The sequence below is a fragment of the Megachile rotundata genome, chromosome 1, assembly GCF_050947335.1.
Source record: "Megachile rotundata isolate GNS110a chromosome 1, iyMegRotu1, whole genome shotgun sequence".
Classification (NCBI taxonomy): Eukaryota; Metazoa; Arthropoda; class Insecta; order Hymenoptera; family Megachilidae; genus Megachile; species Megachile rotundata.
In genome coordinates, this window is record NC_134983.1 from 17,300,752 (window position 1) to 17,328,734 (window position 27,983).

The 27,983-nt window shown below is 34.9% G+C and overlaps 2 protein-coding genes across 11 annotated transcripts; one reads left to right on the top strand and one right to left on the bottom strand.

Moving 5' to 3' along the window:
* Window positions 1-153: 153 nt before the first annotated feature.
* On the bottom strand, window positions 154-22,564 carry LOC100875415 (homeobox protein PKNOX2). Of its 10 annotated transcripts, none has more exons than XR_001096435.2 (10): window positions 22,240-22,564; window positions 13,238-13,348; window positions 12,426-12,735; window positions 11,768-11,968; window positions 10,910-11,201; window positions 9,893-10,024; window positions 9,547-9,746; window positions 8,958-9,323; window positions 949-1,000; window positions 154-887 (listed from the first exon to the last, which is right to left on the bottom strand). XR_001096435.2 is itself a non-coding variant. In XM_012289004.2 (9 exons), exons 3-8 carry the CDS (start codon window positions 12,732-12,734, stop codon window positions 8,994-8,996), a joined length of 1,464 nt encoding a protein of 487 aa, XP_012144394.1. In that variant the 5' UTR covers window position 12,735; window positions 13,238-13,348; window positions 22,240-22,564; the 3' UTR covers window positions 154-1,000; window positions 8,958-8,993. The 10 variants fall into 10 exon arrangements, 6 of the variants coding, with proteins under 6 accessions (XP_012144394.1, XP_012144391.1, XP_076385727.1 ...); XR_013037592.1 differs by having other exon boundaries at window positions 1,084-9,323; window positions 22,240-22,563; XR_013037591.1 differs by having other exon boundaries at window positions 154-1,000; window positions 1,084-9,323; window positions 22,240-22,563.
* A 308-nt stretch (window positions 22,565-22,872) lies between these two features.
* On the top strand, window positions 22,873-27,983 carry LOC100880534 (podocan). Its single transcript, XM_012289005.2, has 7 exons — window positions 22,873-23,116; window positions 23,288-23,458; window positions 23,545-23,816; window positions 24,426-24,685; window positions 25,235-25,526; window positions 25,988-26,149; window positions 27,327-27,983. The coding sequence occupies exons 1-7, from the start codon at window positions 23,032-23,034 to the stop codon at window positions 27,654-27,656; spliced, it is 1,572 nt and encodes a 523-aa protein (XP_012144395.2). The 5' UTR covers window positions 22,873-23,031; the 3' UTR covers window positions 27,657-27,983.

Sequence of the window (27,983 nt, forward strand, 5' to 3'; positions counted from 1 at the left end):
TAGTTTCTCGCCACCTAGCGGCATGGCGCTGTTAACAGCATTTGTGACGGTTTTTTCAAAAGACTGTTTCCCTTTTTCTTGACGTATTTATATGCGTATCAAAAAAAATAATAATGAAATAATTCGTGTGAGAGGAATAAAAAACACATCGTGCAAGCGTGATGGCGTTTATTATCAATAAACAACTTATTTAACAGGACCTTGATGTACACGAGAAAGAAGTATTCAAATTGTTTACTTATGTTTCCTTTTTAGTATGTATGTAAGTATGTAATACGTCTAATTTACGACTTAAAATGTCAATTAAGTTAGGAATGGACCTTCGTTAAGTCCTTATTTTCGTAATGGTATGTGCGTATTTTACATTTGCAATTTGGATACACGTGCGAGTTGAAGAATATCCGAATCGCTCGATCGGAACATTCGCACGCTTATAAACCATTCTAATCACTCGAAGTAACAAAATTTAACAGAGTATAAAACGATCGGTATACAATATAAACTCATAACGCGATAAAGTTACGAAACTTAAAATCGATTCGCTTTACAAGTGTAAAACTAAAACGTAACGAAGTTATAAAATTCACGCAGCAGAATGAACTTCATTTAATCCCGCACAGAATGCATCTGCCAGGCGCAAGTATTCACAGGTTTCGTCGAATATTCTCTAAAGCTATAAAAATCGAAAAGTATATTTCTGACAATCAAACGAGTAGTTCAATGAAAGAAGATTGTTGCACAAAATCATTTGTCCTTATAGTCTTCTCTTTTTGGCCCATTCCTATCTTCTTAAATACTTTAGAGAGAGCTTGCACATCAACCGCTAAGACATAGTAACATTACAGGTTTATTTGGAGGTCCATCCTTATACATGGACTCGGATGCACCTGGAAGAATGAAAATTCATGTACTTTCTACTTTCACTCATATGTTTTCGAAATAATATACCTGTTTCAAATTAGCACCTCCATTGCCAATTTCTTTTCCAATTCGAATTAAACTGCAACATATATCTTTCAATTTCGACAGGAAAATTCTACATAATTATATTTGAATTGTATCTGAATTAAATAAACATTATACATTAAAGTGCAACGAGAGCGTTCCATGTAAATCCGTGGACCAAGTTCTTTCAATGCAAGCTCCAACACATATTCAACGATTTTAAATGCTCCTAAGTGTGTGTGTGTGTTCTGTTTCCATGTTTACGTCATTGTGTACACGTATTTTTTTTAAGTATTCCATAATCCTCAGTAGTATACAAGTATGAAGTAGGAGGCTGGGCACCGCCCACCGAGTTATCACAGTCGTCTGGTGCCGCAGCACATACGTATACGTGGTTCAGCCTTACAACCTACCTCCTTAATCTACTTTATAATTATACTTAATCGAAGGTGTACAGTATAGTCCCGTACCAGGTGATTCGCGATACGAGTTGACGATTCTTAGCTCTATCTGAAATGGAAAATGCGCGTTTATTGCTGGTACCTGTTAAACAGCGATCTAATTACGACCGATCGTGGTTCATTACAATTACAAATCAATTTGTTTTTTTTTTTTTTTGGAAACTTAATTATGAAAAGTAGCGGAATTTGTTTTTGTTAGGACTCTTTAAGAATAGGTCGCATTTGGAAATTTAGGAGGAACTTGGTAATATGGAAATTTGAGAAGTGGGGGAATTTGGTATTTAGGGGCTTTGGTGAATTGGGAATTTGGGAGATTGAAGATTTGAGAATGCAAAAATTTGAGAAATGGGGTTTTTGGTATTTGGGGGCTTTGGTGAATTGAGAATTTCAGAGATTGGGAACTTGGTAATGTGGAAATTTGAGGAGTGGGGGATTTTGGTGAATTGGGAATTTCAGAGATTGGGAACTTGGTAATATGGAAATTTAAGAATGGGGGATTTTGGTATTTGGGGGTTTTGGTCAATTGGGAATTTGAGAGATTGGGAACTTGGTAATGCAGAAATTTGAGAAGTGGGGGAATTTGGTATTTTGGGGCTTTGGTGAATTGGGAATTTGGGAGTTTGAGGATTTAAGAATGCAGAAATTTGTGAAGTGGGGTTTTTGGTATTTGGGGGCTTTAGTGAATTGAGAATTTCAGAGTTGGAGAATTTGGTAATGTGGAAATTTGAGGAGTGGGGGATTTTGGTGAATTGGGAATTTGAGAGATTGGGAACTTGGTAATATGGAAATTTGAGAAGTGGGGATCTTGGTGAATTGGGAATTTCAGAGATTGGGAACTTGGTAATATGGAAATTTAAGAATGGGGGATTTTGGTATTTGGGGGTTTTGGTCAATTGGGAATTTGAGAGATTGGGAACTTGGTAATGCTGAAATTTGAGAAGTGGGAACTTGGTGATGCAGAAATTTGAGAAGTGGGGGATTTTGGTATTTGGGGGTTTTAGTGAATTGGGAATTTGAGAGATTGGAAACTTGGTAATATGGAAATTTAAGAATGGGGAATTTTGGTATTTGGGGATTTTGGTGAATTGGGAATTTGAGAGATTGGGAACTTGGTAATGCAGAAATTTGAGAAGTGGGGGATTTTGGTATTTAGGGGTTTTGGTGAATTGGTCATTTGGGAGATTGAAGATTTGAGAATGCAAAAATTTGAGAAATGGGGGATTTCCGTATTTGGAGTTCTGGTAAATTGGGAATTCGGAAGTCGGAGGATCTGGGAATTGAAGAATGTAGAAATTTATTATTCCGAAATTTGGAAACTGAAAGTTTGAGGACCTGTGAATTTTCGAATCTAGAAATTTACGAACTCCAAAATTTCAAAATTGAGTAATTTACCAATTTAAGAATTTACTAATCTACAAATTTGAAAACTTACTAATTTGACAAATTAAAAATTTGCAACTTCGAAACTAAAATTCTGATATAAGAACAGTAAATCATGTCACCCTTAAAAATTGAGTAGAATATTTCCTTTCAATTGCTACATCATGTTAAATTCACAATTCTCATTATTTCAAACGCAACTTTCCATATAACAATTCAATTAAATTCATTTTTCTTTCCACGATCGTTCGATGTCCTGACTTACATCACTACACCGTATATGGAGCTATACTGTAATAAAAGCTGTCTTCAACTGATAATATTGTTTTACTACGTCTCGATTGATTTGTTTCATTTGTGTACAGATTCCATAATGTCGCGGCAAGAATGAACAATTAGATTACAAAACAGTTCATCACGAATGCTAAAAACAAGCTCGTAAGCTATTAATGGAAGCACCCTGGGCCTCGAGTCGGCTATATACATTTGTTTTCTTTTAATACCGGAAGAAAATAGGATGCTATATAGGTAGCAGTGAAATAGGAGGACGTGTAACCCCGGACATTTTAATATCTTTAACAATAAAGTATTAAAAGAAATGTTATATTACATGTTTGCTTATGTTCATCGTGCAAATTAAACGATACAAGATAAATGTATCAGTAATAGTAATCATAAAAATGAAATTATCATTTCACATTACAATTATTATCACAGTCTTTTCTTTTTAGTAAATAATATTGCAAATGGATGACTTGTTAAGTTTAAACAAATACAACTTATTTATATTGACAACATACATTGAAATTGTATAATCAAATTTTATAAAAAAGAAATTGATTACAAGAAACTTTTAGTACAATATGTTTAAAAAATTACTCAGGAATTTTTTAAGACTGAAATTAAATGTGTCGATTACTGATACAGGTACCTTCATCAGTTCGATAGCATGCATCAAATCTCATCGACGTTAAATGTATTGTTACATGTTAATATTAACAATTAAATGTATTCAAATTCCTGAACATTCAGTTCAATTCCTTTTATATCGTGCGAATATAATGATAAAAATATTGTATTTGATCAAGTATTGAGTCGTTGATATGGCGGGTATATCCAGGCGTATTCATTACATTTTGCATTACTTGCCTTATTTTAATAACCAATAATTTAGAAAGCAATTCATAGTTCGTTTCACGTGGAAGAATCATTTTATTGTAATGTGTTTAAAAAACAGAAAATATTGATATAGGAGTACCCGCCATGTTTAAATTACTTAAAGATAGAGGTTCATTGGTCTACTAAGAGTAGAGTGTTATTAAACAATAAAATCTAAAATTATTAAAGAACTTTTTAAATTATAAAGAATCTGGAAGTTCATGCTTATTTCGTGAGTGATTAAAATTCATTAGATTACTGTTATCGTGTGTCCAAGGCTACCCACTCTTCCTCTATACCTACAGATACGTTTCAACATTTTGTTCAGCGAGAAAAACGCATTACCAGATGACGAATCTAACACAAATCTGATTAGTTCTAAACAATCAAAGTAACACGTTTATTACCTTAACAGAGAGTTTCAAGAATTATTTTGATAAACATTTTTTAAATATACTTTTCTGAACTTAAAGTTAACGGAGTAATTCTTAACATTATAATTTTACAATTCTCGGTAAATCTTTTAGCGTTAAATTTCCTGATCGATCACGAAATATTGTTACAATTTCAATATGTTGTCTTACAATTTTAAAATGTTACAACAAAATGTCTTACAATTTTAAAATCTTATATTATATTTCATTGTACACAATTTCAATTTTTGCTATTGATGCTACCTTTTTTACAAAAGAAATTCTTACAAAAACATCTTATAAAAGAAATAAAAAACAAAGCTAGACAATAATTAATACATAATAGGACAATAATGAATTTTTCTCGCTGAACAAAAATGAGCGAGCTGAGACTATACATTTCAAACACTGACAATAGCGCGTTTAATTTTGTTTTCTAACATTGCACATTTGTTAACTAATTTCATTCGCGCTATACGGCGTTAATGTGCCGAGGAGTTATCCTCGTTGCACTTCGACCAGCAGACTAGCGTTCATCTACTTGACTAACGATACAATTGCAAATTATAAATATCCTTGCAATTTCATAGAAATCGCTTAGACACCGAGTGCTGCATTATACAAAGTTACCGACATAATTGTAACTCAAGGAATCTTGCGGAGATCTCGATAATGGATTTTCAATTAGATGTTTGTTCGCATTTTAGACGTTGATAAATGTACATTTCGGTACAACATGCTTATCCTGGTTAAAGGTTACTGCAAGCTAGGAATAATGAGAAAATAAAGAAATCTGAAAATTTGCAAATTTCATAATCAGAAATTTAGAAATCTAGGGTTGTGAGTTTGGGAAGGTTGAGATTTTAGAATTTGGTATATTTTCAGAAATTATTAGGAGTTTGTAAGTTTGGAAATTTGTAATTTTAAGGAATAGGGAGATCAGAAAATTTGCAAATTTCAGAATCTGAATTTTACAAATCTGGGGTTGTGAGTTTGGGAAGGTTGAGACTTTAAAATTTGGTATATTTTGAAAAATTATTAGGAATTTGTAAGTTTGGAAATTTGTAATTTTAAGGAATAGGGAGATCAGAAAATTTGCAAATTTCAGAATCTGAAATTTAGAAATCTGGGGTTGCGAGTTTGGGAAGGTTGAGACTTTAGAATTTGGTATATTTTCAGAAATTATTAAGAATTTGTAAGTTTGGAATTTAGAGGAATTAAAAGTGAAAAGTTGAATTTGGAAATATAGGTTTGGGTATTTAGAAAAAAATTCAAATGTAAGAAAGCTACAATTGCACCCAAGTGTACATGAACCTAAGAAACGCACACTAAGCACGCAACAGTAATTTTACGGCGAATCGTTAACAAAAGAGATCCATATCGTCACTGTTAGAAATAAGAGATACATGCGATAGAGGTATTTTCTCTAGTTACGGAAATGCTTGTTTTAGAATGGTGTTTCGAAGGCAGTCGATGTTCTTAATACAATTTGAACGGTTTAGCAAATGCGATGGACGGAACAACGCTTGGAAATAATCGAAGGGACAATCGAAGACGAGTGCGTAGGAAGAATAATAATCTCGTGTACACGGTTGTCGGTCGAATCGAAATAGTCCTACGGTCGATCGAATAGAAAATTGTTAAAACGCTCGTAACATCGCCAGGTATTCAACGCTTGCGATCGTTTGAGTAAAACGCAATAATCATATGCAGACAGCGAACGTACGAACACTTATAATCCTAAGATGGCATGTGCTTGATCGCCGAGCCTTACACATGACTTTTGTTGTTATCAGTTACAAGAAAGGTATCATTAATCTCTGTTTCTTTCAATTTTCTTTTTCTTCCTTTCTTCTCGAATAATCACTAACATTATTCCCTTTATTTCTAACAGTTCTGTGTATCGTATATGTACAGCAGTACCACACATCTTTTCAACTGCGGTACACGCGTTTCTTTTTTTTCTTTTCTTTAAAGACGACACTTAGAGTTTAAAAATATAATCATCATATATTTAAAGTAATATTATATTATCATTGTTGTTGTTATTATTATTAATTGTAATAGTATTATTAATATTATTATTGTTGTTGTTGTTGTTATTATCTTGGAGGGATAGCACTTTGCTATGTCACGACACTGCAGAGCTGAACAAAGACTAAACGCGGAAGTTACCACGCTCTTCAATGGCACGAAGAATATAGAAGAAGACCGAGATTACTCTTGTCTATCGATCGATCAATCATTGCTTACAATTCTACAATTGTATCTTCAAATTCAAACTTTCTTATTTCCTTTTTTTCTCTTGACCGATCATAAGACAGATCGTCTCGTCTATCGTTAAACGTAGTACAATTATCGTCGTAGTTTTTTTTATCATTAATTAGGAAGGGGCTAAGAACGGACCTTCTTCTTTAGTGTCGTTTTACAAGATTCCCTAACACTATACAATTCTCGTATGGACGATTTCAATTAGCGCTATAGAAATATTAATTAAGTATTCTCGTTACAGAAATATTATCTGTCTCTGTTAGAATTGTTCAGGAATCGCTAGGTATGCGAGGATGATCGTAACCAATAATAATTGGTCGAACATCGATCTTCGTTTATTATTGAACACTATTCAGTTGTTCGCTTTGATACTATTTACTTCAGTTTACTGTAACCGTTTAGGTGTGGAATTTTTAAAAATAACCAGAGGTTATAGCTGTGAGATCATTCATTTTAATCAAATCTTTACCTATGAATTTAAAGAAAAAAATTAGTAGGTACATTATTTTTGCAGATATTTAACATTTAACTTTTTTTATAGATATACCTCTAATATTTGTCAATATTATAATAGTTATGGTAGAGAAGATGGTAGCTGATTTGTTCTCTGAATTTCCCAATTTCGAATACATTGACATTTTTGTTAATACCTTTAAGAAATAAAGTACATCTAGACATAAAAAAATTAATGTTAAGTATTTCTGCAAGTAATGTGTATCAAAAAGAACATGGATACATGTCTATGAGTCTACTTATTTTTGCTCTACTTTCATCAGACAGAGTTTGACTAAAATCAACGTCACAGCTGTGACCTCTTCTTGTAAATAACAGATACTATTAAACTTTCTTTAAAGAAATACAAACTGGACGTAGTTTCTGGATAAAAGGCTATATATTTGACAAAACAGACGTTTTAACTACAACGACACGCATTAAAAAAGATTCAAACCATACAAAGCGTGTATTGTTTTGTTTTCTGTTTTATTTTCTTCACATGATTTTGGAGTTATTATTACTATTAAATATTGAAACACTGATGTTGCTTTAAAGCCACACAGAAACGTATCCCAAAATGAAATTGTTGATATAAAAATATACAAACAGTAACGCTGACTTATCATTGCCTTAGCTATAACTTTCTAACCGCATTGTTAAACGAGTAAAATCTTCCCTCACAATTTATGTATATCGTAGAAAAAATGTACACGTTACCGTACTGTTCTTGGTACATGAACATTCGAGTCTTCCATTGTCGCAAAAATAATTTGCTTCTAAAAATTAGTTATCAGCACTAGTACTACGCTCTGATAAACTAAATGACAACATGTAATAAGTGTGGAACATTGGTTTACGATTCAAGCGATACAAATGACTTTTTATTAAAGAAAAGAAGAAATAATATTTTCTTGAAATATGCTATTACTAATAGCACCTTTGTTTGTTATTTTAACCTTTTTGCTACGACAGACGACCGCAGTTGCTCCCCAAAAAACACTATTAATTTAAAAGGAACAGAATCTTTATTTTTAACAACCTCATACACTTTACTATTATTAAAACATTATTACTAATATTATTTCATTCTTATATTTACTATTATATACTATGATGTATTTGAGAATTTGACATTGATTCATTTAATATGAATGTTAAATCTCAATTTAAGTTGCTATAGCAAAAATGTTTGAAGTTATTCCACCAATTTTTAAGAATTTAATGATACAATGTTTATGAAGGACAAGTTAACAAATTTAATGAAGAATTTAAGCTCTCAGAGGGCTGTGTCAAAGACGTTAATAACGTGGAGCACCGTCGCAGCAAAAGGGTTAAACTATACACGACGAATTAAACAATTGTCAAGGAAAAAACTTCAACTGTAAGAAACAAAGAAAGAAATTACCTCAACGTAACTTGAGTCCTCTTTTAAACGAACGCAACTGATGAATGATAACAATTTGAAAATGAAACTTCATATTCCATCGGAAGTGTGGAATTTTTCATTACGGTTCTAAGTTGCTCCTGTTCAAAACAGGGAAGCCGTTTCGATCAAACAAAAACGAAGCTTATCGTTCGAGCCGGATTCCCAGTTTTGCGCAAACCGATTGCAACTTTCATGGATCAGGATTAAAAATCGAGCAACGACCGTGAAGATGTTTCGTCGAGAATCGACGACAGATCGTGATCGTCTGATCCGATAAGAGAGCGTGATAACCTCGGCCAATAATAATACCCTTGATTTCTCGCGAGAATAATTACGTATCTGACAGTTAAAGCGAAATCTATTCTCGAATACCTTAATACTGTAATGAGCAACTGGATTTGAAGGTACCGTAAAGAAGTTGACATAATCGGTGATCGACAGAGGTCAGTGAAGATCATCTTCGTCGCTATCGTTACCGTCTTTCAATCTATCGGCACCTCCCTCACCGTCGCTGGAGCCAGAATCACTGCCAGATTCTTCGGATTGCCAGCCGCCCGTCTGTTGTTGCTGCACTTGTTGTTGTTGCACTACGTGTTTTGATACTTTGTGACGTTTGCCTCCACCTGCTCGTTGCACCGGATCTGCCCCAGCACCGTCCAGCATCGGCTGGAGAATCCGTCGACGGGCATTGATGAACCAGTTATTCACTTGCAGCAACGTTAGGTTCGTCTGACTTGCGATCTGACGCTTCTCGTCCTCCGTAGGGTAGGGATGCTACAAAATATTATACAACAATATGATAGAAATTTGTTATAATATTACAATATGAACTAGTTTTATATTGTACAAGTTTGTCATTCAAGATATTACTATCATAATAACAAAGTGGAGTCTTATCTTAACTGAAGATATATTAGAAAAAGATAAATTGCTTAAGACTCCACGAACAACAATGATTAGTTACGTCCTTAATAACCAATAAATCCACGATACTTACAACTAAGTGTTCAAAGAGCCAAGTTCGCATAATGCTCGTAGCTTGTTTAGGTAAGACGCCTCGTTTTTGTCTTCCTTTCTTGGTGCTGCTATGACTACCTCCGTGGCCACTACTGTGATTTGAAGTAGCAGTACCAGTGCCACATCCTTCGTCTTCGTCCTCGCTTGGCGCAGGCGAAGGGGAGCCAGCCACAGTGATATCTACACATAAACAGAACGTACTTATTATAACATACTTATACATGCTGTACACGTCATTTTAAATTTTGTTAATTAACTTATATATAGAGTACTAAGGATATCATTAAAATAATCATTGCTAAAGAAAGGAATCAACTTCATCTAACCAAAATACTTTTCATCGTTTGCATCTCCCACATCGACGTATTCACTTTCACGTTCTTGTAACGCAAGAAGGCCCCAATAGCCAGCCTCTTCTAAATATATTCTGTCGCCAATATTCACACAGTCCATATCATCTATAAACGCAAGTTGACAATGCCTACATTCAGCTTAATTGTCAGTCACATATACTGATAGTGTCAGCACTTTTATTTGATTTCATACAATGAGAAGAGAAAAATAAACGATGAACTTCTCTCTGTTCATGACTACTCGACTGTGTCGTATGCGGGTAAAGGTCAATTTATAATAAATGTCGTTACCGCAATGTGAACGTACTTAGCTAGTTCCTCACAGTGTCCATTCTCTGCATGCAGGTTGTTGTCAGTATTCAACGAGCACATTGACCACTCTTTTCCCAAGGAATGGACACAGAGAGAACGTAACTGCGTTCACGTTATGGTCACATCAATGTTGGGTATAAATTGATCTTAAGATCTAGGTTACATTGGTAGTTAGATTCAGTTCTCTAATTCAGTGATAAACAACTTTATGAATTTTAAAAATAGTGTAATCATTTGTGCAAACATTGTGTAATCATTTACATAGGTGGTTGATAGAATAAGGTAGAATTCCATTGTAGAATAGCAACTCCACTGGAGTAGTTAGCTACTCCACCACTTACTCTAGACCTCTAACAATGTAACCTAACCATATCCAAACCCTGAAAGTTCTGAGTTATAGCGCTATTTACTGAACGCTTCAGATGCAAGTAATTTACAAACCATGTTTGCAAGCTAAACATCTCAGCCACTTGCAAGCACCAGCACAAATTTAGCATAGTCATGAATATGGCATGTCAGTAACCCATAAAATTTTCTAATGCTCAATGACCAATTATTTCGCTACTTTTTACAATATTTTCATCGTTGTTTTTCGCGCTATTCTAAAAACTTTCAAAGTAACTCATCGCGTATCTCAGTTTATTCGTGGAAATCTAGATGATATGCAGATGATTTCACCTTGACCAAGATACATATCGTTGACAGGTGCACAAGAATGAGCCCCGATTTGCGAGAGGGGCGTGCTCCCGTGTATCGTGGAAGGCGACAGAGGATCGTCATGGTCCTGGCTGGAGGATCTGTTCGAACGTTGAGCTGTGGAAGATGATCGCGCCGATGACGGCCTGTCGTTACCGGTTTCTTCTTGCGTAGCCATCTGACTCGCAGCACCGTTCTCCGACAGGGTGTCGCCTCTGCTCACTCTGAATCCGTTAGCTCCCGACTCAACATCATTGCCTGTAGAAGACAGCACCTGGGAAATATATGTCGCAACTAGCCGTCAGAGAGCAGGGGTGGGGTTCTATAATATTTTGAGCGACGCGCAAGTATCGCTCGTTCTTTTTAATTATTTCAAGCATTACTCTTTTCATACTACAAATAATAACCAAACGGGGGTCTTTAATTTTACCTTGAAGCTCACTCAAAGTTACAATCACTCAGTTTGATTGTTAATATCTTAAGAAGTACATTTTCTATACAATTACCGATATCTTTCAAACTATCGTTTACGATTATACGTGGTAATAGCACGATGTACGAACATGCAAATACCTCATTAAAACGAAGATATAATCTAGAAATCTTAAAATAAGACTCGGGGTGGTTAGTAATTGGAAGGTGCAATTTCTACTGCGTTTTAATAGAAAACAGCTAATAATTAATGTAGATAATTTTTCTAAAATGTTAATAGAGAAATACGGGTTAAGAAGTTAGATTAAGAATCTGGCGATTCTTGCGCATCGCTAAAAAAATAGGATATCTACGTAGGGTAAGGGGGAAGAGGCAAGGGTGCCTTGAACGTTACAAAAAATATCTAACCTGCAAGGGACTGCTGCCGTTGCTGCCACTCGATGGACCCATATCGTGTCCATGGTGGCTGTAATCGCTTCGTAGCAGATTTTCGCTCTGCATCTTGCCCTTCAGGCACGTGATGTACCTGTTGCAAAAGTCCTTGCACAGCTCCTGCACCTTTTCCAATTCGAGTAGGTGAATCCGCAGCACCTGTATCGCCTTGATCATCTACGTTGGCAAGAGAAACAAAATAATATCGATCGATTTTCTTTTCGTATTGTACAGCGTACAGGATAGTTGAAGAACGGGGTTCCGAAATTGCGTGCATGGTCAGATAATGTATTTATATATTTCGTAAGTAGACTCGGAACTTTGTTATAGAGTTTTAGATACTTAGACAGTTAGTAAATTAATTGTTTCGAAAGTTTTATGAATTTGGAAATTTTCAAAAGAAAAGATTTTCTTTTCTAATTTTCTAAATTAGAAAATGTAGGTGTTTGACAGTTTCAGAATATGAAAAAGAATTTAGACAAACATCTCAAAAAGCTTATCACTAAAATTCCTTTATAGTTTCCTAATTATCTTGCTAGTTTCCTAATTGTTTCTAAACAATTCTTAAGAAAATTTGATATCTGTCGGTGTCACTCTGTGTAACAAATGCGAACTTGAAAGGAGTATAACTCACCAAACCGTCAATTTCGGGGTCATTGATCAAGAAGGGCTTTCGGTCTCTTTCTTGGTGTTGGACGAAGGCCTGTATGTCCATGTTGAAGCTCTCGGACGTCGAGTTGTCCGAGCTCTGGGTAGCTTGTTCGCATCTTTCGAACAGTAATGCGAGTAAAGGGAAAAGAGGGTGTTTGTATACTGCCCTCTTGTCTGCTTCGAATTGAGCCTGATCCTGATGGGTCGTGTAATCGGCAACCCCACTTGCAGGGTCCTGATCGTAACCAGGAGTCACCATCGCTAGCGCCACGGCGGTGCTACCCTCTTGCATTCTGTAATATTAACATAACATTCTGCTTAATTACCACCCACTTATATATCACATGTACATGTACACATGTGATTTAATTAAAAAATACTTATATAATTGTATTAAATTAAATAGTGAGCCATGTTTCCAATGCAAAGGGTTGAAGTATGCTGGAGAAGAAATATTTGTTATGAATATTTCCTACAAATGGTTAAAATAAAATAAACCCACAAAGAGTTAAAGTATGCTGGACAGAAGCAATATCTGTTATAAATATTTGCTACAAATAGTTAAAAAAAATAAACCTACAAAGGGTTTAAATATGCTGGACAGAAGCAATATTTGTTACAAATTTTTTATGCTATAACACATTTATTATTTTTCCCGAAGTGACCTATCAAGTAGCTGAATATCGGTATTCCAATATTTTACAATCACAAATTGATAGTTATGTGCAAAAGTATGTCGTAGTCAAAGGGTTAAAATAAAAGTAAAAGTAAAGTTAGATATAACTACATTTATACCTATCATTCCTGTCTGACAACTTCCATCGTTGCCCTGGTCCTCCGGGGCCTCTGATATTTAAATATCCTTCAATCTATGTTTCCAACGTTGTAGTTCGCTGCGTAATTATACTGTAACAAAAAAACAAGAAAAATATTTTTCAATCGATCCATAAATATATACTCGGCAATGTAATTTACGCGTTCGATAATGACACTCTTTGCTAGTAAAAAGCGTTCGTTATGGACGGTTTTGTTGTTTTATCAAATGGTGTAACTTGAGGTTATACGTGTCTTTATGTACTCTCTAATAGATTTCCAGTACGAAAGCCTATTCGTTTAACACAAAACCTACGAGCACATAATGTATACTTAATTTGAAATTAAAAAATGAATAAACAATCAACGAAACATAAATTAGTACACACGTTTATTCTTTGTTTTGGTGAAAATTAATGCTGATTTCGACATAACAGTACAGTCAAACTTTGAAGCAGTAATACTATAGATTAATGAAATAGTAATATGAAGACATAGAAAAATAGGAGTATAACAGTATAGTACAATGTTGAAGTATAATAAAAATAGTGGAATAAGTACTGTAATAATATAGTGAAATAGAATAGCAACATAATAATATAGAAACGGTAAAATAGTACTGTAATAAACGAGGCGCATAAAAATAAAAGAACGATCGATTAAAATGTGCAGAAGCGTCAAAGTGTGAAGATAAGAAAAATTAATGATTCATCACGACCTCGTCCATTTTCACGTGCAATACTTGATAAAAATATTCGTTAGATGATATTATGTTTTATTTTGGACAGAAGCGAGATAGAAAATGAGAGAAACACGGAAAAGGACGTACGAAAAGGGAATGGTTGTGGCACGAAGAACCAAACGATGCGCGGCACTGCATTTAAATGTCATCGTTAGACGGTCTCAACACCATCGGCATCGTAGCTGGCACCAGTTCTGCTTCCCATTCCGTACCCACCTTTTGAATTTTCCCCAATCCCCATACACGTCCCCTTGGGTATGAATAAATAAAGTACTGCGACACTTTTTGGTGACAAAGGAGCCACTGAGAAAACCGCAGTTGTCCGTGCTATACCGCTAAAGAGAGAAAAAACAAGCTGAATTTCGAATTAACTCTGATACGATTGCGAATGCAATTATTTATTCATACGATAGACACGTTTTTTACTTGCACTTCTATTTATATACGTAACAAGTCAAATTAATCTAGAGATCGAAAATATAGTGATTAGAAAATTATAGTTACGATCATGAATAAAAATGTATGTGCAAACGAGTATTCATTTATGACGTTTCTATCATCTACCACAAATATTTGCTTGAGGATAGTGAGCGTACCAGACGGAATAAATATTTTGGATCTTTCAGATATTAATGAATGAAATGAATATTTTAGATCTACCTCGAGTGTTAAGTGTGGAGTTCAGACTAGCCCAGACATTATGGTCATATTTTACACCTAACTCGTTCTCGAAGTTCGTATTTCGAATTCAACCGAGATTGTAAATGTACATTTCATAGATAGTATAACAATGCAAGGAAAAGTATAGGAGAAAACTACCTTTATCAAAAGTTTTCTCTTTTTCGATCGAATAGAAGATATCGATATAAAAGAAGGGTAGATATATATTTAAGGGAAAGTCGGTAGGTGACGAGGAAAAGAAGGTGGCGTCTGAACAGCCATAGAAGCTTCAGAGAAAAGGTGAACAGAGGGTACCATTACTTGCAAGTGGTGCTTCTACCATGCTCGCGTCTTTCCGTTAAACCCGATATTTATTGTGCCGGTCGTCCTTCTTTTGCCGCTTTCATTTAAAAATATTATCGCTGACGGTGAACGGTCAGCGTGACTGCATTCGTGCATCAATTCCGCCTTTATTTTTCTCATTGTGTCTATTCTTCATTATACCTTATTCCTTGTATTACGTTCAGTCCCAAGACAATTTGATTATCACATAAATCGATACAAGAGCATTTGAAGTAAATTAAAATTTACGGTTTAACTTAATAAATCAGAGATGCGTTTAAGGATTCTCTGTTTAAATACAATGTGATATATCGCCGCGTATTGTATCACCACAAGTAATAACGCCGTGTACTGTATCACTACTTGCAATATCGCCACACGTTATATTGCCACGAGCTATATTGCCACTTGTTATATCGCCACGCGGTTTAGTGCCACTCGTTATATTACTACTTGCAATATCGCCACGCGGTATATTGCCACTTGTTATATCGCCACGCGGTATATTGCCACTCGTTATATTACTACTTGCAATATCGCCACGAGGTATATTGCCACTCTTTATATCGCCACGCGCTTCATTGCCACTCGTTATATTACCACGCGGTATATTGCCACTCGTTATATCGCCACGCGCTTCATTGCCACTCGTTCTATTACCACGCGGTTAATTGCCACTCGTTATATCGCCACGCGTTTCATTGCCACTCGTTCTATTACCACGCGGATTATTGCCACTCGTTATATTGCTACTTGCAATACCGCTACGCGGTATATTGCCGCTTGTTATATCGCCACGCGCTTCATTGCCACTCGTTATATTACCACGCGGTATATTGCCACTCCTTATATCGCCACGCGCTTCATTGCCACTTGTTATATTACCATGCGGTTTATTGCCACTCGTTATATTACTACTTGCAATATCGCCATGCGGTATATTGCCACTCGTTATATTACCACGCGGTTTATTGCCACTCGTTACATTACGACTTGCAATACTACCACTCGCTATGTTACTACTTGCAATACCGCCACGCGGTATATTGCCACTCTTTATATCGCCACGCGCTTCATTGCCACTCGTTATATTACCACGCGGTATATTGCCACTCGTTATATCGCCACGCGCTTCATTGCCACTCGTTCTATTACCACGCGGTTAATTGCCACTCGTTATATCGCCACGCGTTTCATTGCCACTCGTTCTATTACCACGCGGATTATTGCCACTCGTTATATTGCTACTTGCAATACCGCCACGCGGTATATTGCCGCTTGTTATATCGCCACGCGCTTCATTGCCACTCGTTATATTACCACGCGGTATATTGCCACTTGTTATATCGCCACGCGATTCATTGGCACTTGTTATATTACCATGCGGTTTATTGCCACTCGTTATATTACTACTTGCAATATCGCCATGCGGTATATTGCCACTCGTTATATTACCACGCGGTTTATTGCCACTCGTTACATTACGACTTGCAATACTACCACTCGCTATGTTACTACTTGCAATACCGCCACGCGGTATATTGCCAGTCGTTACATCGTCACGCGCTACACAGCCACTCGCTATATCGCCACGCGTTATATTATGTACGTATTAACCGCAGAACCAAATTGTTAGTAATATTGAAGCAATATAACTAGTACGATGATACGATGCTTGAGAGTTTTAGTAAATTAATCGTACCTGCCCCACCCAGATAAGAATTCTAGTTGCGTCAATAATCATAATAATTTCTTTTCTTCTTTTGATATCATTATTTGTTCTCAAGTTAGTTAAGTGTTACATATCGTTTCTTATTCGGTATCAACAACCTTGTGCTTATCCGACCGTAAATATTATCGCTGATCAATAGTCAAGCATCGAAGATACGACTGCTATTTTTACTGATCGTTTAACAATTCTCACGGGCGTAATTAACACCGAAGGCTGTTTTACTTCCTCCTTTTTATCTTCTTTCTCAATGAACGATTGCCCCCGATGCAAAATCAATCACTTGAACGCTATACATTATAACGTGGCTCTTATATCGATCAGAAGTTGTTTGTTGAAGGTATTTTTAGACTAATAAGGAAGCATATTTGAAAAATTAAATATTCTCGGATCAGTACTTGTTTCTTGGCAATTACCATATCTACTATAACTGTTCATACAAAGAAAATTGAAAACAACTTTTAAATGCACGTTATGTTTGAAGATTAATTCGATAATCGTTTACATCGATCGATGTTTTATGACTTCGGTAGAATTAACTATTTTCAGAAATAGAAACGAAACGGACATTATTATCAAGAGATAACATTAATAAAATATGAGGAGAGCAATGTTAATTAATAGGCGTTAATGTAATACGGTAATGATCAGACAAATACAGGAAAAACGAGAAAGATGGCACAGTTTAAAATATCCGTAGTAAATAAAACAGTTATTGAGTGAATTAAGTGAAATGAAACTCATAAGTATAAACTATACATGCTGTATCATACGATTTATCGCATCACGGGTCTAATGAGCGTTGGTTTTTTTGTAACGCGGTAATGTATAATGACCATGACAGTGGAACTACAGGCACGTGTAATTACAAACAGAGTGTAACTGGTAATAACGTAAGTCAGATAAATACTCGTAACATGCTAACTAGTTAGGACAACATACCAATCTATTTCACAACTTTTCGTATCTTAAATTATATTTCAAATTAACGGTATGTTTAGTTTTATGAGTCTATATTATTATTCCAATTAGCATTTTATTATTTCGAAACAAATTCGATGTTTTTATAGACAGTGTTTTTTTTTTACATTTTTCTCTGCTTCATCCTCACATGATTTACTATAGATGCTAAGAATACTGGAAAGTCGACGGTGGGTACTTACAATTTGGAGACTTCTAAGATTTTATTTCGCAAAAATATTTAATTAGTTGCGTCTAGATTAGCGCAATTAAATTCCACGTGATTCAACTCCTAGTTTGACATAACTTGTCACAAAATCGACACAATTCGATTTGACCTGATACAATTTTAATCGAATTAATTCAACGCCATTCAATTCCACGAGATTTAATTCGATTATACATAATTTGATATGACTCGATGTAATCATGTATAATTTTACACGATTCAATTCCTCATAAATCAATTCTGAACTATTCCATTCAATGTCATCCTATTCGATTATTCATGAAAAAATTCAAATTTGAAACAATTCGTTATGATCCAATCTCTTCCCAAACTATAAAAGTTAAAATTATTTCCACTACAATAACACGAAATTATAAATTCATAGTACCATTAATCACTTATTAACTTAATCGATCTTAACCCTTTGCGCTCGAAGGTAATTTGACTGTTTGCAAACAGCAACTTTTAAACTTAAGTCAAAAAGTTAAATGAATTCTTTTGAGGTTTCTATTTCTCTACTAATAATTTCCACTATTGTTTGTTTCACTATGTTTATACATCACACATGTCATATTATAGAATCTGTTAAAAAATGCTTATTTCTAATTATTGTACCAAATAAAATGGTGACTGAGTCACCTCTCGAGCGCAAAGGGTTAAAATTGTAAAACTTGAGGAAAAAGACGTTCAAAGTATGTGCAAATATATATTTTCACACTCGTATGAGCAAGTAATGACAGAGAAGCAATGAAATAACTTTATGAGCCTGAATGAGAGAAACAAATCTTGCACCCTTTAAGTGGCAGACCAGTAGTAGATGGTTAGGTAGTCGGTGATCATTTTCGAGCGCAAGAAAGTACTTAAATTTCAGTAAATACATACCATGGTCAAATATTTGACATTGTACCTGCTTATTTTACACTCATTCAATTTCAACGTCTCAGTTTCCACCTGTCTCCCCGTCTACTCACTCCTTTCTAATACCGTTTGAATTACAAACTTGAATTATGAAAATAAAAATCGTTTCAAGCTCGTATTACTTTTGCCAAGATTTATCTATATAAAAATTAAGCTTCTTCGAACATTACAATTATTTTGTGATCTCTTTCAAAATATTTGAAACCGTATTATTCTGAAAGGTCACACAAGTTTTGCAATGTTATTCAAATATTTCGTATTATACTCCGTTATTTACATACGAATGTTAAAAACGTTCGAAGTATTAACCCTTCGATGCACTGTAATGCAAATATACTGCATAAAGTAAATGAATAATTCATTTCATTATTAACGAAATTCTGGGAAACATTTCTCGTCTTTTGTAATTACAATGTTCTACATAATGTTGCTTTATAACCATTTTTTTAACTTCGACGACAGTTTTGAACTTTCATCAACGAGAAATATATTTTCGCGCACCAAAAGTTCAATAAATTAGAAAGAACTAAATTCCCTCTTTTTATAATCATCTTCAAAAATTTTACTATCGAAATCGAAAGTCATGCATCAAGGAACAAAATTTCCAAAATAATAATTTGTTTACTATTATCGCCGAATTTTTATTGGTAATTCAAAAACGTATTTCATCGATGAGAACCGAAAAGGTGCGACAAAACGATAGTTCGGATATGTATCGGTATTTTGTTTTTAATTAAAAGAATCATGCAACGCAGGCTTAATTTAAACGTTTCGCGAGGAGAACAAAAAAAGAACAGGACTGAACGTGAGACGCATACCGGTCTGACACCGAAAGAGTTAATTATGACAAAGATGGTATCCCACGGGTTCGCAGACTTGTTTACTACCTGTCAGTCATCGGCGTATTAAACCCGGCGTCGTGACGTGCAACAATCCTGCGGTCGAAAGAAGTGTTGGCGAAGTTAAAGAACAGTGAGGAATCGTGGTCGGTAGGCGATAACACGGGAGCAGATGTTTTTCTTTCTCCCTTTCATCACGGGGCTAACACCAGATAGTCGAACTGTCAGTCAAACGTTCGATAACCAATGGTCGACAATCCCTACTACTACAGCACGCCGGGGAAGAATCATTTTCATCCGAAGAGGGCGTAGCAAAAACTACAAGAGGCGACCGCTGCCGACGGCGCCGATGCCTCACTGCTGCGCAACGCTCTAACCTATAGGGTGCTCGATAAAATTTCGTGCGGGAAATTCGACTTCGTTTCCTCCTTTCTTTCCATTCATCTGACACTTTAACTACAAATATTATTCATCGAAACTTCTGACAAGTCTTCTAAAAACATAAGAGATAAATTTTACTTGGCGCACGAAAAATTATTGATAGTTGCAATCTAATATTCAGAGAGAGATTTAAAATTACGAGTTTTAATTTTACGGATTCACCCGCTCAAAAGTTATGGATATGTGAGGTTAAATATGATCTAACGTTTGAGCAAACATATTAAAATGTTTGCATAACTAAAGCGAAACATGAGCTATTATATCCAAATCCCAGGGCTGAAATTGTGTTAGATCAATGTTTGGTAACGTTAGCATTACATTAGGTTAAATCCGTGTAAGATTTGGTTAGGTTGAAGTAAGATTAGGTTAGGTTATAGTAACTGGAGATTTGATTAGTTCGGAGTTAAGTTTGTCTAGCGTGAAGTTGAGTCGAAGTTGAATTAAATCAGAGTTATGTTAATTAGAAGATAAATTATATTCGTCTGCAATGAGCGTTTCAACTGGACTTAACATTATCGATAATAATAACGAAAATTTAAAATATATCTTTTGTACTCTTGATCGATCATTAATGCTAATAGGAATAAGAATGCCGCGTGTGATTTTAAATAATTTAACTTAACCTAATCTGATAATTTTGTCATTTGTTTCAAATTAGCTTAAAAACAAATAGATTTGAATAATAAGCTAACAGGTTAAGTTGGCTCGAAGTTCAAAAAGAAAGATAAATAAATTTGAACAGCGTTACACTCTGTTCCTATCATCTTCATTAACTTTAATAGTATCTGAACGATAATATCGATATATCGTTAAGAACCAATTACATATCGATAACTTACGAACAACAGCACTTCTAATACATATATTTTATTTTAGAATAATTAGAATATTGTTTTACTATATTGGATGCCTCTTCTATTAATTTTGGTTTTTTGTAAAAATTTTGTTGCATATAATATAATTCTGGGAAATACTACATTTAATTATGCGATTGGGTAGATGCTGTCATTGAAGCATCTTTGTCACTCTCTTTTTTTCACAACAAATTCTCTGAACGATTTCAACCGGTTTGATATGATGTAAACACCGATTTGCTCGTTGTACTAGGGATACTTTTAGTTGCGAAGCAACGTTTGTCGTTTTATGTAATTCGCTTAGCACAAATTGTTCTAGATAGAAATACAGATAGCTATATAAGGAATCATGTTTACTAGTACAAAGTAATTCATAATGCTACTGATCGAACTTTACTTTCATACTCATTTATACAATCTAATGCCGATTGAATGTAGAATACCTCTCTTTGTAATAAGATCATATAATTCATTTTAATAATAAAGATTCACGAAGCTTAGATTGATTACTTAAATCGAAAGTGTTATAACTTCAACGTAACATTAATTTCCGATTCAAAATTCCCGCCAGTTTCTGTACGATAAAAGATACCGACAGCGAAAGTATAAAGAAATAAATAAATAGTCGCACAATTATATATTTACGCAATAATTAAGTTTTTCTTATATAAGATCGATAGTGTTACTGAAAATTAATTTAGAAGGCTATAATATATAACGTTTTAATCTGTAAAAAAGAAAAATGAATCAATTGCCTGAGTACGATAGGGGTTCAATGTTCATAGAAGATTATTTCACGAAATTAATCAAAAGTCGATTCATTAATTTCGTTAAACAGCACGAACGTGTTATTGTACCGAAATAATGAAAGAACCAAAAAAGAAACAAAATCCCCTTTAACGTACAGCAGGATAAATAAACGTGAACGTAAAAACAGTGACAGGAAACACTGGTCATGCAGTAGTTATGATGTCATTTTGAAAAAAACGGTTGTTCTTTTCAGCAAGATTAGTAAGGCCCTTGAAAATATCGATCGTATCAATCCGCAATTCTGTCAAGGCAGACCGCGAGAAATGGGCGTTCACTGGGGGCATTGCGCACAAAACAAGTTTTTCGTGTGTATCGGCGCACCAGGAACGAATAAACGAAACCTAACCTCACAAATTCACAGGTGCATGGCCCTAGTGGGAATTAGGTTGAACAAACGATGCCCCGAAACAGCTGTCTACGCGACACTATTCCACGGAATATCAATTCTTTGTTTACTCACCGTATCGCGAAGCCAGTCTAGACAAATCCCACAGGAACAAAACAACCCCGTGCAGTTTTATTTTTCTGCGAGATATTTTGGTCGGCGTGTCTGATTAGTCAGAAACTGAATGTCGTTTTCGCCCACGTGATAAACGGAAACCCGACGATAATCACGTACCGACACCGGTATTCGACGCACTCGCCAGTCAACACAAACCGTTCTGTTTACCACTGTCCATCCAACTATGATAAATTAAAGTAATCGGACATTTTTCAACATGCTCCTCCACGGTCCTGTCTACTCCTTCCACTGACACGTCTTTTGTGACGTCATCGATTCAATACTTTTCGCGAAGGTTTCTCTTCTCTGTCGATGCACCTCATCCCCTGCAGATGGCAGCACGGTCGCCATTACACACAGCGTTCGAGCGTCGATCAAATTTACGCGCGAATTTCAAACACGCGCGCGTCAGTAACAACAAAATGTTACGTAATTATCTTTACATTCCTAAACATATATATCTAAGTTCTTTGCGATGCAAAGAATAAATACGACATTATTAATAGTCTTACCGTAATTAATATATAATATATATGTTTATTTTGTTATTATCCAATTTACTTTTTGATTCGATATTTTTTTAGAAGTACAAATAAATAAATTATAATAAGTTATAAATAAATCATAACAGGTTATTTGTAATTACTGTATACGATTGTAACACGAGTTACTGATAATAAAAATATTTAAACTGGGACTTTATAATTTTCGAAATACGAAACTTCGAAACTGGGGCAATGGAACCTTGAAATGAAGCGAAATGAGTTTGTTAGAAACTCAACGAACAGGAAATTAATGAAGAAATTAAAAGGGATCCCACCTGATGATTACGGCGGTGAGTAACGGTGATCAGCAGTATCTTATCATTGTTCCCTTATCACGAATGCTCGTAGCTTGATACAGAATTGCCTATTTCAGTTTTCAGTCGCGAGTCTAACATTGTCGATCTTGCGTCAAATCATGAATACGCGAACACTGTTTATTTTTATTTTCGTCGTTTCGGCAGTTCGCTGTCAAAATGAAGAGGCTGAGGTCAGTGATCCTGTGCTGCTGACTTCTGAAGTTGGCAAACCCGTGACTGCAGGAACAATCGAGATCAGTGATCCTGTGCGACCGATTTCTGAAGTAACAATCGCGCCGAAACTTCCAAGTTTATGTGCTATATGCAACTGTACAGGTAGTTTATACGTTTCGAAATAATAAGAAAAATATCAATGAGGAGTCTAAAGGAGTATAAAATAATAACTAATATTCTCCCACTAGGTGACACCATGGATTGCAGTAACAGAAATTTGACGGATCAGTGGGCAGACGCTCAGTGGCCAAATGTATCTATTAACGTGGTAACGTTCGAAGGGAACTCGTTAGTTAATTTGACATCGTTTCCAAAAGCGGTGATTCACAAATTAATTTTGAAAAATAGCAACATCACGAAAATCAGCAACTCAGCGTTCAAACAGTTGATCAACCTCACTGAATTAGATTTGAGCGGCAATCATATTACAAGGGAAAATTTGCAACCAAGCGTGTTCGAGGTAAGGTCGAAAATATTTGAACGGAATCAAATTTATTGTTTCATGTCGATCGTATGTACTTTAATCTGTATAATCTTATATTAGTCACAATCGTTATCTCGAAACTAGAATTTTCACAGAAATCTAAGTACTTGATGCTCTAGTCATCGCTTAAGTACTAATCTTCTGAGTAATGTATGAAAAAAGTAAGAAGGTACCTCCTTGAGAATTGTAGAAAAACATGACAGATAAATCTCTGATGAACGAAGAATGCAAACTTTTATATTTATAAAGTTGGTATTGAGTCATCTGGAAGTTTTTAAACTTGACTATTCGATAATTATTAACTTCGTGAAATTTCGAAATAAAAACGTAGAAATTTAGTAAGCTTGAAACATTAGAAAGTTGGAAAGTCGAGAATTTATAAATGTAGAAAATAAATGATCTTAAAATTAAGGAACTTAGAAAGTCAGAAATTCGCGAGTTCAAAAATTTAAGAACGTGGAAAATTGAGACATTAAAAACCTGATAATAATGAAAGTCAGAAATATCAATTTAAAATATAAATGTAAAAATGTTAAACTTCAAAATTACGCTCAACTTACTGAACGAAATATATAAATATTTCAGGGTAAATTTTCAGTGGACGATTACGAACCATTAGCAAAATTAACGGTGTTAAATTTAGCTTCAAATGAGCTTCATTCTTTGCATCAAGACATCTTCGAGCACACGCCGGCCCTTAAAGTACTAAATCTTTCGAAGAACTTGTTTTCTAAAATTGACCACCCCACTTCTATTGCGCTTAGTTCGCTTCCACAATTGGAGGAATTGGATTTAAGCTATTGTAGTTTGACAATGCTACCGGAGTCGCTATTTTACACTTCCAGGTAAGATTTTAACTTTCGAAGCACGTTCGTCGTGGTATTTACCTTCTCAATATAGATTTTTAACCCATAGTACACATTTTTTGTTATTTTTTATTCATAAACATTTCTGTAGAATCTGTATTTAAAAATTAACACTAGAATCAACAATATTTATTTTGGCACTGCAATTATTGGTAAATTCGAGTTCAATAATCATTTATAAGAATAAATATTTATTTGTAAAGAATATATACGATGAACTCATAAATTCAATCAGTAAAATTAATAAGAAATAGTAGATTTTTGTTGACCTATATACTTTGTACATGATACGAAATTTTCTTAGTATTAATAATCAGCTCTTTGATTATTTTTAATATTTTTTTCGATTAATAGCAACTGTTAAAATGTACATTAACAGAAACATTAACGATAAATCTAAATAAACAGATAAGAAGATACAGATATCGTTATCTTAATTTTCTATGGAGGAAAAGCTTACATGTCGGTACACAGAATAAATAAGGAAAATACGATTAATCGTTACATTAACTGACTTTTATTATCCAGGACTATTAAGAGGCTAAATTTGAGTGGCAATCGATTTATGGTTCCCCCGCCTGCTCTCGAGGAGGCAACGACGCTGGAGTACCTTTATATGGACGAAAATCCGTTGCAAATTCTTAATCAGCATCAACCGTTTCCCATTCTGCCCAAATTGAAAGAGTTGAGCCTTTGCTGTATGCCTTATTTGACCGTAATCGGCAAGGGTGCTTTCTCGGGCCTGAAAGTGCTCGAACATCTCCGAATTCAAAATTGCCCAAACCTGGAATCTATTGATGAATATGCTCTTTCGAACGAGGTAATTATTACTTTATGATTCTTCTATGCAATTAAATTACGGGTGTTTATACATTTATAAAGCAAAGATGATAGTTATTTCAAATAATTTTATGACCCACGTTTCGAATGGAAGGAAGACATAATCATAGAAGAGATAGAATCATAGCTACAACTTTAGTATTAATAATATTTCTGATTACTGATGTAATTACTGAACTTATATCAACTGCTCCGAACAGAGATTACTATTATTTAAATTCAGCGAACAACGAATACTGTTTGTTTCTTCACAAATTTTGTTTGTTTCTTTGATATTTCCCCTGTGGTTCAACAGCGTTGAAATATGCAAAACGGGCGTTTATTCAGATTGCATTGTTAGGACCTTGAAATGCGTGGAAATAACGCGAAGGTATAAATTATCGGGTCTCAATAAGAGGAGAGGAACGTAAAAGATAATATTGTGCTTGAAAATGATTGCAGACGGAGTCTGGGGGATCAGTGTGGCCGCCACTGAAGAAACTAGATTTATCGGATAACGCTCTACGATATTTGCCTGCGCACTTCGTAGCAAGGTGGGACTGGCTCGAAGAATTGGATCTGATGAACAACAAATGGAGCTGCGATTGCAATAATCAATATCTGGTAAGTTCTGGCAATCACGAGATACACACTACGTTCACTCGAATCGGCCGTTCGTATCGAACCGATATCGATTTTAGCTACCAATAACGCCAATTTGCCAATTCTACCGTTCGATTGTTCGCAACCTTTAAACTCGTTTTATTGTTGAATGTTTGGTGAAAATGTCAGTTGAAGTAACGATTGTTGCAACCGGTTAATGGATGGGATTTTTAAAATATTTATATTTTGTTGTGCACCGTTGCTGCCGTAATGGTTTAGGTTCAATAGTTTGATATTTCAAATGAAATTGGTTTCACGTGGAATTTCTATATTTACAATATTTGGAAAAATGTTTTTATTGACGTTGTGGTTTTTTTATTGGCGTTAATAAAAACGTCATGAATTAGTTAATAAAATATCAAATGTGGACTGGGGATGTACTACTTCATCGAATGGGGGATGTAGGAAAAGCGTTTCATTAGGTTCACAAATTTGGACTTTGTACTTCTGGACATGAATTTTACTTTCACACTTTCATTGTATAATTTGTACTTAAAAATTAATTCTATTACGTTATGACACCTCAAAAAAGATAATAATAATTATTACAAATGATATGATAGCCCTAAATACCTTTCGTACAAAGTTCAACTATGTTTTGTGTAACCAAACCAAGTGTCCGGATACTTATGGACGGTAGTGTACTTCATGTTAGAAATTTTTGAATTTTCTCCGAATCCCTACATCAACAAATATCCCCGAATGTCTGTATCCTCAAATGCTTGTATCCCTGAATCTTTACATCCACCAATGCTTATATTTCCAAATGCCTAAATCCCCGAATCCTTACATCCCTGAATGTCCATTTCCCCAAATGCCTAAACCTCCGAATTCCTTTATCGCCGAACGCCTAATTCCTCGAATCCCTAAATCCCCGAATTTCTGAATTCCCGAGTTTCTAAATCCCCAAATTCTCAAATCCTTACATCCTTAGACCCCAAATTCTCAAATCCCAAAATTCACAAATATCCAGCCCTTCAAATTCTCAAATATTTCACAAATCTCCTAAATTCTACCTTCCATAACTCCTATATGAACAATTGTAACATCAATAAAGTACATAGTTCTCCCTAAAATATTTGTAATTAATAAAATACCTAAAGTACCTAAAGTGTCTAAAGTAATATTTAATTTTCAGATCCACATTTTGTTGCCACAGCACGGCAAGAAATTGATGGGAGAGAATGTTGATATGCTAAAATGTGCCGCACCACCGGAACACCTAGGCAGAGACCTGTTATCGTTATCCAATCGAACTGTCCGTTGTTTGGATTTAAACGGAGCACAACCGGAGAAAGATGCCACAATTCTCATTGGCATGTTTATCGGTGTGATGCTCGCCATTCCTGTTTGCCTGGTGATATTCATTTTGTGGCGTCGCGGTTTCTTTTTCTGCGGACCGACAGGACCCGCCAGTTTCTCGCGCGCCTTCTATACGCGAACATCCAACGACGATGATGTAGCTTGATGTAGAGAAATCTAGTCGATAGAAAAGGAACATTACAGAAAGAGGACTAGATAGGAAAATTCGATAAGCGTGTAACGTTGATCAACAACAATTTTAAATTTTCAAATTTTGGAATTTAGAACTTGAGAATTTGAAAAATTAGGTTAAGGAATGATAGAAGTGTTTACTATAGTTGCGACAGAAATGTGAATTGAGTTTATAATTTAACGATTATTTTGACAATGCTGTATTTATACATATGTTATCTTCGACTATGTTTGTATTTGTCCCGTGTATTTAATCATGTAGCTCCTATATATATTTTTATAATTAAAACTTTAATAAATG